The sequence below is a fragment of the Callospermophilus lateralis genome, chromosome 9, assembly GCF_048772815.1.
Source record: "Callospermophilus lateralis isolate mCalLat2 chromosome 9, mCalLat2.hap1, whole genome shotgun sequence".
Classification (NCBI taxonomy): domain Eukaryota; kingdom Metazoa; phylum Chordata; class Mammalia; order Rodentia; family Sciuridae; genus Callospermophilus; species Callospermophilus lateralis.
Window position 1 is genome coordinate 67525654 of NC_135313.1, and position 16607 is coordinate 67542260.

The window sequence follows — 16607 nt, forward strand, 5'->3', positions numbered from 1 at the left end:
GGAATTATATAGAAATAACACAATCCATGTTGTTAGGACATTTCTGTTAACTTCTAGAAATGGAAAAAAGTAAGCTTCCTTATCTTACAAGTGCTAAAGATTTATCAAAAGAAATCAATGATTCTATCAGAATCAGGAAATGCTATAAAATATTAAAACCGTACTGTAAGGCAGAGCTTAAGACTTAATATATTACTTGCATAATCTATTTGATAATCATGCTTAAGGTTTAGTGCTTCACAGGGAGTGTTAATTTGTATTTTGATTGATCCTAATTTGTCAAGATTTAAGTACATTTAATGACCCAGAGAATTTCCCTAGAAAATTTCCTAATGACAGTTAACACAGCCACCAAAGTTGTACATATGATTAATCTGCTATTTAGGGGAACCATTTGCCACACTCTGTCTTTCTAAATGTGCTCTGTTCTGCCCGCCTCTGGGAAATTTCCCCTTTATAGCTACATTAAATGAAAGGAATAAAAAACATTATTACGACATAAACCAACTTTCTATACTATCAGGCTATGAGATATATACTAGAGAATACATTTTGATTTATTTCAAAACAAATACAATACTATGAAAGAAACCTGGAGAGGGTTTTGGTAAAAATTCAACTATTGACACTCTTCCAAACACAATCTAGAAAGTGTACCCACCATGAAAGAGTATTTTGTAATCAGGCTGAGAAACAGAAAATATTGAATATTGTGTCTTAAATTTGAGGAAAGAATAACAGCTTATTATCAATATATTGTGCATATTTAACTTTATTTAGAAATCCTTTTCTATCAGCAGCCAGGTAAAATTTGATTAAGGAAATAAATACCTCTTTTTTCTTCTTGAAATGTGAAATAATAAAGACATGTCCAAAACAGGAAAAAAAAAAAACACTAATTATAATATTTCTCTGATCAGATGCCACTGATTAAAAATCAGACAGTTTTTAAATTAGATCTGTTATATGTCTGAGTTAAACTTATTTTTCATTAGTGCCCCAATACATAAAATAGGTAGCATAATTTTTTTATTAGTATAAATTTATAAACTTATATTTTAGGGTTTATTGATTAAAAAGTTAATGAGACACACACTTCAATTAATATATTTTATCAAGTTAGATGTTTCAAGCTTCTATTAACTTCAGCATTCATTCATTTCTAAATATTTTTGATTGTTTTTCAGTATACATAAAATTTGAACTTGCACACTACGTAATTGCCAATAGTAATTTTATGCCACTGTATGTCAGCATACATAGCTTTTAGAGAAGTTCAACATGACATTGAGTACTTCTGAATTAATGTTTGGTAGCTGTTTATTACGTAATCATTTTATTCCCCCTTTGTTTTATGTGACTCCTTTAATGAGTGTTGTTTGATTTATGTATGCTATCTTGCTTCATTGTTATTGTTGGGTTGTTCATATTCAAATGTCTTTAAACTGGGGTTCATATAATACTAAACTAGTTGAATGTTATCTCTTACTGAGTTTCTATTAAGTGATTGATGTAACTAAATTAAGAATATTTGAGAGAAAATTAGTGTAGAGCTAACACCACACAAGCATTCCTTAATCTATACAAGCTCACGTGAGCTCTGTGTAACTTACCCCTGGAAATGAAGGCTGTATGACTCTTCCAATGTTATGTAACCTTTTGCCATGGGTGTCACCTCTAATAGAATGAATGTAGCAAGCTGAGGACATTTAACAAAGAAATACTTTTGCATGTACCCTTAACGTTTTGTGGGTGATTTCAAGAATACTGGAATTCTAAGAACATATTTGTAAATTTATTTTCTTAACTGCATACTTTCAGAAAGGATTTAAGATAGTAAAAATCTAAGTGTAAGTAGCCAGGACTTTTAAGAAGGCAGAAATAGGAAACAAGAACACAGCGAGATGCAAGAAAACAGAGTTCTTAAATTGATGATACATGGAGCATAAAGCATTTAAACTCTGCTGAGTCAATAGAAAACAAAACTAAGTGGAAAATTTCCTAACCGGGAAGACCAAAGGAAAAAAAAAACTAGTAAGCTTTATGTCATTCAATTTCCAGCAAAAGAGAACATTCCAGTTCTTCAGGAACAATAAATTTGGGTGACAAAAAAAAAAAAAATGATGTCAAAGGCAAATCACTTATTAGCTATCTAGATGGTTTATATACCTCATCATATGGAATTGTGGCAAAAATTCTGTGAAGTTGATGTGATCAATTTAATTTTAAAAAAGAAGCAACTGAGTAGGGCACAGAGGCACACACCTGTAATCCCAATGACTCAAGAGGCTGAGGCAGGAGGATCACATGTTCAAGGGTAGCCTGGGCAAATTAACAAGACTCTGTCACAAAAAAAAAAAAAATAAATAAACAAATAAAATAGGGTCAGGGATTAGTTCAGTGGTAGAGCATTCCTGAGTTACACAGACACACACAGACACACACAGACACCAAGGGAGGAAAAAAAAAAAGAGTCTTTGAGAAGTAACTCAACCAATCATACAACTGGTAAGTGACAGAGCTAGGACTTTAGCTCATGCCTGACTCCATAGCTTATATAACACACTCAAAGAAATAAGGAACCTCATCTCCATATCATCTCTGCCTTCCAACTCAAAGCATACTTACACTTATGTGTATACACACACACACACACACACACACACACTCACTCAATTTTTAAAATTCTATACCAGACTAATACACACAGTGTGTCTTCAGGGAAAATGCCAGAAACAACAGCTATATGCTCATTAATCTTATTCCATTTTATAGTTACAACATATTTCCTCATTTATGTGAAGAATGAAAAACCTCCTTGAACCTTATTACAACTGTGTCTTAAGAGAAAGATGAACATATCTAATTTGTTACTTAGTGTAACACTCTATTCATCTTTATTTGTGGTCATTTGTGGACAGTGGTGCTTCAGAGAGATGTAAATCATATGTGGAGGCCAGTTACTTAGAATATTTTTGTCCTATACAACCTTCCACTAAAGTGACATTTCAGAAAACAGTGTCCAAACTTAGTTCAAATCTAGTCTGGCAGCACAAGGATCCACTGTGGTAGTTTAGATGGTAAAAGGGATCAGTGACCTAGAGGATTGGTTCCATGAGAATAGCCAAGTTGATATAGGATTCCATCCAAGAGTGGGAGGAAAAATTCCCGACTTTGGAGACAAAATTGGCCAAAAGTAGGCAAGTCTCATTGGTGAGGTCTTCAGGCCAAGCAAGCAAATTGGGCAGAATCCAATAAAGTAGAGCAATACTGAGTTACTGGTCAGGGAAGAGTTTGCAGATGAGTGCCCAGGAACCCAGGAAGCCAGAGAAGGACTCCTTACTTTTAGACCTGAACCAGGTGGAGAATCTTCAGGATGAAAGTATGAGTGGCACAGAGGTGGTTGAGCAGTTTCTTACAATTGGCATGCTATTTGTTGATAACTTATAGTAATTTCAAAGGCCCTTATTCATGGAAAAGAAACAGATGGGTGAAGTGACTTGCACAAGAGTCAACCTATGGCAATTCATAGCCAAAATTCATTTCCATGGCTTCTCCTCTACCCATTTTTGTAGGTAACTCTATACAACAAAGAAAATAAGAGCAGACAATTATGACTGTTGAACTTTATACCTTTTAGTGATTCTTTCATGTTATATCACAATTACATTACATGATGATCCTATCAAAATAGAATCTCTATAGGTGTTTGAATATTGAAAATATAAATAATTGTAAGTTTACTCAAATATGATTTAATTCGAAGTTCCTCTTTTGGCCAGATATATTTGAATTGCCTTAAAAACAATTCATGATTACTTTTAAATATAATATGCTATAATTAAAATAGCAAACCAAAGTTGAACAAAAAACTCCCAAAATTGCATTATTCTGCTATAAATTGCACTGTGTAATTCCCCCTCTTTCCATCTCAACACATACTATTTATACTGGCAGGAGAAAGTCAACATAAAAATCAAAATCTGCATGCGTCTCCTAAAATAGCAAGACACAAAAAAAGCAGGAGTTGAGTGTCTTCAACCCGTTGTATCCTGGGAATTTCATAAAAATAACAAAGTTTTATTCCGTTCAAATTGAGTAGCACTTGTCACAAGCTATTGTTTAATCTCTTCCACAAGTTTTAAATTAAACACTGAATAGATTGTCAAAACAGTAGCACTTTAGAAGTTTATGTATGCACTGTAAATGCCTGCACAATTTCCATTTCTGGAAATTAAACTACACTTTTAAAGTATGTTTGCTCTTCTCTTTTCCTTTCTCTATTTTCAATGCTTATCAAAATATTTAATATTAATAATGTATATAGGAAACATAAATAGCCACATACTGTTAAACTAAGAGCACTCCCTGGTATATGACATTTGCAAATACCATGGCTATTCCAGGATCAACATTTTTAGTAATTATAACTCAGATATATCCCAGAGATGGCAATCTGAATTGACTTGAAATTCCTTCAGAAGGTTGATTATCTTTCTAGTTGTATTGCCTTCCATTAGTTATGTCTTATTAATTGTCACATTGCATTACATCTGTGCACGGTATGATACTGAATAACATGATGCAGGGAGAAGAAGCAATGTGAAAAGTTGTAGGCATAACATTTTAATGAGACAGCATTTGTGTTGAGTCTGAATGCCTGCAGTTAATTCAGAGAAAGAGTATTTGAGTTAAAATTTCTGACATGTTTAGCAAACTTAGTATTCATTAAGGTAGGCGAGGTAGAATCATTGTAAGAACTCCTGTGTGACAATAACTACACCTGCAGTTCTGTGAGCAAGAAATGTATTTTATTTCAGGTTGAGGTACCTCGTGCACTGGTAGTATGAAACTCTTTTATTTTTTTCCTTCAGGTCCTAAAGGGTTTCCCAGAATGCTTACAAGCTGACATTTGTCTACATCTGAACCAGACTTTGCTACAAAACTGCAAAGCCTTTCGGGGGGCAAGCAAAGGTTGCCTTAGAGCTTTAGCAATGAAGTTCAAGACCACTCATGCACCTCCTGGAGACACCCTGGTTCACTGTGGGGATGTCCTCACTGCACTGTATTTCTTATCCAGAGGCTCCATTGAAATCCTTAAAGATGACATTGTGGTAGCTATTCTGGGTAAGTGTTTCAAAGCTGAACAGTGACAAATTCTGGTATTAGCTATTGCAATAAATAGTTTAAAATAATAGCTAAAAGGACCAATATACTTTTTTATAAGGATTCTTAATTCTGGTTAATAATTTTAAAGTTTTATTTAAAAAGTCCATTCAAATCAAATTAACACTGCAGAAAATATATTTGCTTCACTGTCTCACTTTTTCTCCAATGTGTAAAAGCTTCCATGATTCTCTTGGGTTCTTGGCACCTACTCTCGTCTTTGAGGCCAAATACATGAAAATAGTCAGCATTTTCCTTTTCATGTTAGACAATCTTGGATCCATGCTTGATCACTTAACATCTTAAAATAAAATATATAATGTTGTAGACATACTTGTCTGCAAGTGCCAATGCCCTGTCATGAGCCAGGTTTATATTTTGATGAATTTCACATATTTACTAGGTACTTTTACAAATGGAATTAAATGAGGACTTATCTGGGTGGTATGAAGCTGTAACATAAGTCCAGGGTCAGAGGTGATAATATTACAATTAGTAATAAGAAGGTTTGAATGCAAAAGAAAGGCTATGTTTAATCTGTTTAGCTTCTTTAAAAATAAATTTATACCATGTGAACTTGTAGCATTTCTTTGGAATGTTATGTCAGAAGAAAAGAGAAGAGAACAGAAAGAAGCCAGAAACCTTCAACTTTAAGTCTCACTCTCCCCATGACAACACTGACCCCAGAGTCTGGGAAAACTTCATTTTTCCCTTCTTGATTAAATCCATCCCCATTTTAATAATGAGCATGAAATGCAATGGTTTCCTGTCAACGAATTCATAAAGTTCTTATATGATTGTTAGTTCCCAAAGGACAGGGATATTATCTGGTTTCTCTTTTGTTGTGTAGAACCAGAGTATATATAGCACAGCAGATGATCTAAACACATGAAAGAAAATGTTTGTGTGGTCCCATATATATTTTAATAATTTTGTTAATATTTTCCTCAAACTGACCATGTATACAATTTGGTTTCCTATCCAATAAGCAAAGACGAAAAACATTTTAAATCACTTCAAGGCCACACAATGAAGTTAGGATTGCATAGCTTTGACCTTGGCAGCCTGTCCTGATATGTTGCCAGGGATGGTGCATGCTTCCTATGTTCCTATTCTTCAAAACAGCCAGCCATAGCTTCTGTGAAAAGGTAACAAGCTTTCTTGTATTATAAAATAGTAATTACAGAGTGCTGCTAAGCTGTCAACGTTGCTTACTCTTTGCTCATTTATATCCATATAAATGAATTGAAATATAAAATCCATGCTAATTCAGTTCAGAGCTTTTAAAAAATATAATATCCATATTGAGCTCTCAAAACTAAATAATTTCAAGATATTCCCTTTTTCTTTTCCCATTTCCATGTAAGTCACCACCTAAAGTCCTCACAAATTATGATTATTCATTTCATTTTTAAAAGACTGGTGAGTATGTATTTAAGCTATGGTTAATGCCTTCACTTCCATGTCATTCTTTTTAATATGGTGAAGATATGCTATTTTGAGGATTTAGTGGTGGAGCTCGCCTAGCATGTGCAAGGCCCTGGGTTCAATCCTCAGCACCACATAAAAATAAATAAATAAAAAATAAAGGTATTGTGTCCAACTACAACTAAAAAAATAAGTATTTTTTTAAAAAAGACATGCTATTTTGACTTCTTCCCATTAAATTCTCATTTAAAATAAGAATATTACAGCATTTTTGACTAATTAGAATTTATTATGTAAAAGACTTTGATAGCTTCCTTAGTGGGATATACATGAGTTAGCCACCAAAAACTAAAATAATATACACAGGAAGTTTTTTCTTAAATCTGAAAAAAGCTTCAGGGTAGTTATAAGAAAGTACTATTTTATGTTATCATTAATGATCTTACAAGTAATATATCACCAGGTGATCTGTCAGTATTTGTTAAGTGTATACATTACATAAGTACCTTGATGTTCAAAAACATACAAATGGCACAACATTTGGGGGAAATATTGTGAATAAAAGATTAAATTATCAGATGTAAAGACTTCCGATTTTGAAGTCAGAATGCATGGAATTTAGTCCTGGCTACTCTCTCCCTCCCTCTACTTCACCCAACTAAATTGACCTTGGGCTAATCAGTTTACCTCTTTAATCCTCTTTCTGTATTAACAAAATTTGAATAATAATTATAAATTTCTTCCTGAATTTTTTGGGGGAATAAAACACAATAGACCATTTAGGTATTTGATAGAGCACCTGGTAACTACTTAGTTCTCAAAAACTATTTGTTGCTGTTGCTGTCATTTGTGTACTTATCACTGAGCAAAACTTTAAAAATCAGGTGGCATGTGGCTAGGCAGAGGTGATAGGAGGGCTCATCATTCAGAAGCCAGACACTGAATTAGCCCCAAGGTTTGCAGAAGAACAAAGACACACTTTCAGAACAAAGGCCATATGACAAAAAGCATCACTATTTATGTTGAGGAAGTGTAACTAGAGATTTTAAATAATTGAACAAATTCATTAAGAGCAAATACAAAATAGTTCTTAAAGGAAACAAGGTATGTTCAGACTGCTGCCTAATCCTTGAAGGGTTGAAAGAGCTCCAGTATAAGCTCTTGTTGGCACCACCTCCAGGGACTCTCTGGACACACAAAGGATATGAATCTGACTCACTGTGGCCTTTCTCATATTCCTGGGTTGACAAAATCAGAGAAAATCTACTTGAAATTATCTTTAAAATGCTATAGGGCAACACACTTCACAGAGCATACCTGAGTGGAGATACATTTGCTAAATTTAGATGCCTAACCAAAGAACCAAAACAAGAAAATGAAACAGATTCTATCAGGACCAGTGACAATTAGAGGCAAAATTCCTCTAGACAAATATATTATGGGTTGGGCAGCCAAGTCCAATTGCCTTAACTTTGCTGGTCATGTATGTGTTCTGTGGGATCTTAGCTTTGAAATCTTTGGCTCAGGGCTTCATCATAGATCAGTGGTCCCATTCTGTTTTTAAAAGGAAAACATTAAGGTTGATTCCTTTTTTCTCCCCCTTTTTTTCTTTCTACCTTATCTTTTGTTTTTTAATTTTTTTTTTTTTTAGGAAAAAATGATATATTTGGAGAAATGGTTCATCTTTATGCCAAACCTGGCAAGTCTAATGCAGATGTAAGAGCTCTCACATACTGTGACTTGCATAAGATTCAGCGGGAAGACTTGCTAGAGGTTTTGGACATGTATCCTGAGTTTTCTGATCACTTTCTAACAAACCTAGAGTTGACGTTCAACCTCAGGCATGAAAGTGCAAAGGTACATATTAACTATTTGTTTCTTTTATTATTTCTGAAATTTTATTTTATTCTTGGATTGCACAAATACTTCTGAAAATAACCAAGCAAAAATTACAATAAAATGTTATCATTTCTGCATATTTAGAAAGAAACAGACGAATATTGGAATTCCTGAGTTATAGAGAAGGCATTTGGCTTAATTATTTTCAAATGTGTTGAATAATTTTAAGCAGATCAATAAAGTTTGACTTTGCAGGAATTCTTAGGTGACATATTGGTTTAAAATACTCTTATTTTACATTATGCCAATTATTTTTAAGAAAATTCTGATTCCAGACTATTGAAAATCTTTTAAAAGAGTTTGTCTTATACAAAGGATAAAATATTCTTTCAGCTATTATTTATATCACACATCATTTACCACTTCTCAATAATAATGAAAAGATTTGCCTGATTCAAATTTAGGTCCACATTAACAGAATTTCCAAATCACAGAAGTATAAGTTAATCAGGTTTTACAATAGATTGAAAATTAATTCCATAGAATGAATAATATATAGTCTAATAGAAATAAAATTTTAAATAAGTCTACACAGTAGTTAACCTAAAATGAATTTTGGGAGTGCAGCTCTTAGGCCCTCAATTTCTTCAGCCCTCAATCTCTTCCACTGTAAAAATGTGTCCTTATGAGCTATCATCAGCTTAATGCTATTCTATGGTCATAGAATGTATATCGTTATCCACAATGTATTACCAGGTTCATCCCCCAGCATCCTTTTCTCCCCCAAATCCTAAACCCCTACTCTAATTTTAAATATTTTTTTTTTTATCGGAAACCCAGTATTTGCCATTAAATACTTGCAGATATATTTATCTGCTCACTAGTGTATTCTCAGGGGTGGGGGGGTGAAGATATTTATGTCAATATCTAGGTATTGAAATTTAGTAGATTTAATTCTCCCTGGAGTGATAGTCATCCCCAGGCACTGAGAGAAATTTGAAAAGCATCTTTTAAGTTCACCAGGGTGCCATTCAGAATCCTGATACATCTGCACAGATACTTGTCTCCTTTCAAAGCAATGAAAGATTAAAAAATATTTAGGAGGTAAAATGTTCAAGTTACTAAGAGCATGTTTTCAATAATGGTTTTAATTCAGTACTTTGTACAATCACAAATGTCCCCAACCTCATTCTGGTTTTGTCTTGAAAAACAACAAATATCTGCCTTAGTTACTTATTTTTATAAAAGTTCAGGCAGCACCCAAATAAATTAAGTAGGAGCTTCCATATATTTTAAGATTACTCTCAGAGTGGGGAGGAAGAGCTGGGAACAAATATAATAAAGGACTCTCAGCATTCGTTCTCATTGTTGTGAAACTTAACTTGATGTTCATTAATGTAAGTTAAATATTATAGGTAATTGAAACAAGTTTATACTTTTTATATGTAGAAATAGAGACTAACTATAGTTTTGAATTTTTTTGTCATTTTGACTCTACCAAGCTGCATAAAACACATCCCACATAAAGGAATATTTTGTTTCAAAAGACTGCATCATCTCCAAACATGTCCAATAAATAATTTCTACTATGATTCCCCATCAGATGGTGAAATTGCTAGAATTATTCTAGCATTCTGTTTTATAATTTAGAGACAACTGTTAAGTAAACTATTGTAGCTGTTTGCCTGCAATCCAATAATTAAGACTCAAAGTGGTTCTGATGATATGAAATAGTGAAGACTTCGCTAATAATGCACCATGTTCAAGTAAACTTCCATTTATCTTCATGTTCCATTAACAAAGGCTGATCTCTTACTACGATCACAATCCATGAATGATTCTGAAGGAGAAAATTGTAAACTTCGAAGGAGGAAATTGTCCTTTGAAAGTGAAGGAGAGAAAGGTAATTTACTCTGTTCCTAAAGTTTAAATCCAGAGCATGTGGTTATTAACTCTTCTTACTTAAATGCTCATTATAGTTCTGATTTCAAAAGTAATTCAGGCTTTAGGAGGACAAATACTTTGCTTTTTTTCAAAATCTAATGATATGGTTTCTGATTTTTTATTGATAGCTTCTATTATGCGATTTAACAAAAGTGTCTGATATCTACAAGGACATGACAGATAAAGAAATAGAGCAGATTGATTAAAAAGCAGAAGTCATTTAAGAATAGTTGCAATAACTATGCCTTAGAGTTCTGAAAAGAGAGTTCTGTAAGGAAGACTCTTAGGTCAAGATCTCAATCTCCCCTCAGGCCCCACATGTATAAGACATGGATGAGAACAGAAAATGGTCCTCATCTTACCTTGGGAAAGAGATGGCCCCAACTCAAATAATGACTACTGCCACAGGAATAAGTGCACCTTGGTGAAATGCAGATGGGGATAAACTTAAGTGTGCCTGGGAAGATGAGAGAAAGCTTTCATGCCCCCTCTGACTCCACAGACATTCTAGTCTTCACCTTATCTGGCCCCACAGTAGCATCTGGCATGATGAGTCAGTTCCACTCCTTTTCTTAAATATTTTTGCTTGGTGTCTGTGACACTTTATTTGTCCTATTTTCTGTTCCCTCACTAACTCCATGAAGATAATTTCAGGATCATTGTTTGGTAATCCAGTTCATCAGTTGTTAAAATTTCTTAAGACATCAGACTCTTGTCTTCTCATTCTACAACATTTTTCTTTCCCTGGGTTATCTCATTTATGCCTATTATTTAATTAGACCATCACAAAAGAGATGTGCATATTTATATCTTAATCACAGAGCATCTGATCTTCAATGCTGTATATCAAAATATCTACTAATCCATCTACTTCAAATCTCAAAGGCTACTCAAGCTCAACATTTCCTAAATTCAAGTAGGGATACATGTCTTCCCTTCCATATCCACACTTTTGCAAATTTCACTGCCAGCCAATCAATTATACGAACCAGATATCTAAGAGCAAAGCTCTCAACCTTTGTAGCAACTCTGGCAATAGGTCTTGTTATAACTACCTCCAATAAATCTCCATTTAATCTTCAAACTAATTGGATCACTTCTTTCCATCTCTGTAGTCATTATCCCATACCAAGATACCACTATCTGCTCCCTGAAATGCAGAAATAGCTTTCCAATTTTTCTTTCCACATAAAACTCGCCCTTCTTTTCATTCATGCTCCACACTAGGCTTTTTTTGTAAATATTGTTATGTTTATGTTACCCACATATATTCAATGCCCTATAAGGACTTCCCATTCCCTGTACTCTTAATAAGGTTGGTCTCTGCCTTCCTCCTTAGTCTTATCAAATACTACTCATCCCTTAACTACCCTCATCAGCCACTCTCCTTCCCCATCAATTGATAATCTCTGCAGTCTTTATTTTACTTGTATAAATAGGCTTATTTGCATCCTTATTTAATCAATGTTATCTGCCTCTATATTGTAAGTTCCATGGAGTTGGGAAATATTTGGTGCTCCCTGGCCTCAGTAATACATAACAGTTGCTCAACAAATAACTGTTGAAAGAACGAATGAAATCCTTTGGTCATCTTCCTTTTAATTCTCTTTCCCCTTTTTTCTTTTGATTGAAATTCTTTTCATGACTCACTTCCCTGTTCTCTTGAGTTCTTTCCCCACAGGAGATGATCTACTGTCTTTAGCTCGATCTACCTTTCAAGTGAATTAAACTGCTCTCTCGTCCATGTAAATTGTTTCTGTGATTTTGCGATATTATTCCCTTAAGTTTATTTCCCTGTCCTCAAACATGTGTGTATGCACACTTACACAGCCACAACATGCCACTTTTTCACCACAAATTTCTTTTTTTAATCTTCATCAGTTTCCAATTATATATTTGACATGAACTATTTCTCGATTTCCCTAAAGGTTTAAGGTCTTTTATGAATTCCCAAGGCACTTTGATCTTGTGATATTGTGTTCAGTGATTATTGATATATTTGTCCTTTTTCTTGACCAAACTTCAGCAAAGAACATTTGATAAATATTTGAAGAGTTGGGCTAACTTTTGAATCCTCTGACCAATTGTAGAACAATAAGCCATTCATGGATAGGCGATAAGTTTTTTCTGCCATCACTTTCTGTATTCTCTTGGTGACTTTTTCTAAAATCAGAGAACCATTACTGTCAAGCTGTTTTTCCACAGAGTTAATCTAAATCCCTTATCCTGAATTTAATCTCCTATTTTAATCTCACTGGAAATGAAGAACAGCTTGACAATGATGTCTATATAATAATGTCCCCCATACAGTTGAAGATTTATTAAATCTTTTGTCAATCTTATTCAATTTCCTCATTCTCAAGGTAAATAATCTAATATTTTTATCTCCTGATAAGGCCCTGAAAGCATGAAAAAACTTATATCGTGTTCATGCAACCAGACATTTCTATTGATTTTTAAAACTTTTCCTTTAATCACAGGCTTAGTCTATGAGATCCATTTTATATTAAGTGTAGATAGCAAAAGATTTGCCTACTAGCAGCTCTTTGAAATTTCCTGGTGTGTCTGTGAGTAACCATAAATTGGACAATGTGAAAACACAATTGATTCTAGTTATCCAGCACTTAAAACCTTATTCCAGAGTTCTCAAGATTCCATGGTGCTGCAGGCAAGTGTAAAATTTGCTGAAAGCAATTTGGTCCCTATTAGACCACTCTAATGCTCTTTAGGTGACCATTTATTCTTGATGTATCAAGAATAAATGACCATCATTTCTTGATGTAAAATCAGTGTCTAGAAGGAACACACACACATATATAAGGAAAAGGAACAGAGAACTTTCAGAGGACTCACTAATCAATTGTAAATGGCATGTGGGCACCTGAACTAAAAGTGTCTCATGAAATGTTCTCATTATTTTAGTGTTAATTTACTGTTCATAAGAAACAAAACATTGAAAGCAAAATTCTGAGATTATTAATGACTGGGAGATCAATCAGCAGAAGCAACAAGAATCAGAGGAAGACCATGTGCAGTGGAGGCAGAAAGAGGTTGAGTCTTGCATTTACCTGCTGCCTATTCAACAGGAAGCTGTGGGCTTCATTCCTCACCTGCAGCCCCTTCCTGTAATGCTTACCATGAGTGGCTAAGGAATTCACATTCAAAACAATGGCCTTTAAAAAGAAGAGATGGGAAGAAGAATCTCTGGCAAATTGATGAAAAATAATGAATTTGCTGATGAAGGTGGTTTGTTTTCTTGAGTTGCATGAAGTTTATATCTTCTGGAGAAGACAGTTGTCAGACACCTTGTATTTTTTAGGGAGTCTTCAAGAAGTTAGTTCACTTCTCAAAATTGTTGCAGGGAGTTACCCAGGATCTCTCTGTATGTCTAGGGGTATTGTAGGAAGAGTTGCCATAGCTCTTAAGGGGGAAGTAATATGTTACTGTTACAGAAAGTAAAGAATAAAAATGAGGGTTCTGTGAACATTGTTAAGGCAGGTAGACACAATAAAAGTAATTGAGGAAAATTCTGAAAACTAGTCTCTTTTTGAGTGGTCTTCAGAGTTGTGCTAACATGATCCATTGTGTCATGGAAATATACATTTTTTAAAATTATGTGTTGTATATAGAGTATAATATACAGAAAATATTAGTACAATAGCATGTATAATGGCACAGGAGCTTTTTATTATTATACTATACTATAAATACATAGGGCTTGTGTCTGTGTGTATATTAAATGTATAAAGTATCGTTAAACATTCATGCATTCATGCATGTGTACATATTTTATTGATAGGACTTATATGACCAAATATTTGGAATGTAGCACTCAATTCTTTCTGTGGACAAAGAAAAAAATGCACAATGAAAAGTACCTACTAATGGCTGATTAGGGTGCCAATAGCCATTTGGCAGAGAATAGTCTAGTCATGGCAGCAATATAACAGGCCTGAGCCAATCAATTGCCCATTTACTTGAAAAGAGTCATTGAGTGACCACTGCATGCTAATTTGCCTATGTTTTTATCTTTATGTCTATTTTTTTTTAAATTTTTGTCTCTATTTCCTAGAGAAAATTCTTCAGTAGTTAACCCGGAGACAAACAGAAATTCCTTCTAAATTCAGTGTCTACATACATTAAGAAGGCTACCATTAAAGTTTTTATTACATTTTCTAGATGATTTAGCAGGAAAATTAAATATTTCTACACACTTTGCAGAATTGAATCTTTCATTTTTTGGTACCAAGTAGTAAAAAAGAAGAGGAAGAAGAAAATTTAGAAGGAACTCTACTCTAACTGGCTTTACTGGTTGGAAACTCTCTAACATGTGTGTGTGTGTGTGTGTGTGTGTGTGTGTGTGTGTGTGTGTGTGTGTTGTGTTTGTGTATGTGTGTTAACTAAAGGATGTAGGCCACCATGAAGAGGCCTACATCCTTTATTTAAGGTTTTATCTAAGGGGAATCTCAGGACAGAAGGCACAGATGCTTTGGCCTTCCTTCTTCATCAGACCTCCACTGAGTTTCCTTTTTCTAACCATCTCTTCTCTAATCTTTTCCCCATTCTTTTTCCAAAACCTTAAAATTCAAAAACAGGACATATAATTAGCTCAATTAAATGTCAAAAAAAATGTATGGAGTCAGAAAGAATAGGAGTATGCTTAGCAAAAGAGACATAAGCATGCAAAATTAAAGAATGCTGGTCTTAGCTTTCCTATTGAGACCTTTTTACTTTCTTAATTTTGAAACCTTAGCAACCAGTTTCCTGAGCTTAGAAGACTTTATCACTGCTGCTAATAGATTATCACAGTAAGTCTTGATTGATGTAAAGAACTGGCAAAAATGAAAAACTAAAACATAAGTAAATAAACAAACAATCAAAAAATTAGTGTTAAGGATGTGCCTGTGGCAACAAAGTAGATGGAAATGAAGGTGAAAACACATTTATAATCCTCTTTCCACTAGGCTTGGATGGCTCCACATACCTTAGGAGATATATATCCTAAGAGGAGGAAAGAGAGACTGACATTTTCTCATTAAAATCCAATGCTCCAGAGAACAGTGTGCAAATGACTTGAACTCACTACACATCCCATTTCAAAGAATAACAATTAGCATCATCTTCTGTATCTCTGTATCTTTTGGATGATACCAACCAAAAGCTAGTAAAATTTGAGTGTTTCTCCAAAATAAGACATTTTTATAACTTCCACGAAAGGAACTTAAGGGGTAAATATATGGATTAATTTACTTATATAGATTAGGGGAGTTTTAATTCTAATTTCATTAAGCTAATCACTTAAATACATTAGTATGATAATTGGTGACTCTGAATTTTCTTTAAGAACAAACAGTGATTAGTTTTTTATTATTCCTCTTAATAGTATATACATGCATATTTTTCCAGGTCTATGAAGGTATGATTGACAAAAATTAATGATGTATGTATTTATGATGTGCAATGGGATATTTTGGCATTTGCCTACATTTCAAAATGATGACTGCAATTGAGATAATTGTTACACACATGGCTTCACATATTTGTCTTTTCTATATGTGTAGAGAGAACATTTATGATCTTCTGTCAATAATTTTCAAACATGCCATACATTAACTGTAGTCACTATATCAGACGATAAATCTCTATAGCTCATTCATCCTAACTGAAACTTTGTACCAACATATATTGACCAACATCTCCCCAAGTGCATCATCTATTAGTACTTAAGAACATGAAATTTTGTATTTATATATTTTTAAAAAATATTGTTTGATCCTTTTCAACATATCTGACACCACGGAGGTACTTGATCTCACATGACTTATATTTCAGCCCCTAATTTTCTAATGAAAACTTGTTGTAAGACATCTCACTGGAAATTCCTCAGTTTTTCTCAAAATTGTCACCAGTGGAAAACATAAAACTCAAATGCCAGGAAAGTACATAAAATTTGTCTCTTGGATGAAAGGTTATGTCCCCCTGTAGGGTCTGACAAAGAAAAATAGTAACTAATTAGAGAGAGAGACTCCATAAAAGATGAAACAATCACCAATGTTCATTCCCAGATTGTTTTTGAAATTGAAGAATTTTATATATGTTTTCTAGAATGGATGGGTCAGCCACTCCATCAGGACACTATTATTCTATCATTTAAAATTCATTCTGAAGCTAGCTAGAGAGACCCCCACCAACAAATTAGGAATGTTTTAGAATTGTTTGACAAGAAAAGG

The 16607-nt window shown here is 33.8% G+C and overlaps 1 protein-coding gene across 2 annotated transcripts in view; it reads left to right on the forward strand.

The window, feature by feature from the left end:
* Positions 1-16607, forward strand: part of Kcnh7 (potassium voltage-gated channel subfamily H member 7) — a 456737-nt gene that overhangs the window by 422151 nt on the left and 17979 nt on the right. For both annotated transcript variants that reach the window (XM_076866090.1, XM_076866091.1), the window contains exons 10-12: positions 4875-5127; positions 8246-8451; positions 10237-10336. In XM_076866090.1, coding sequence (XP_076722205.1) covers positions 4875-5127; positions 8246-8451; positions 10237-10336 — 559 coding nt within the window. The remainder of the gene's footprint in view (positions 1-4874; positions 5128-8245; positions 8452-10236; positions 10337-16607) is intronic.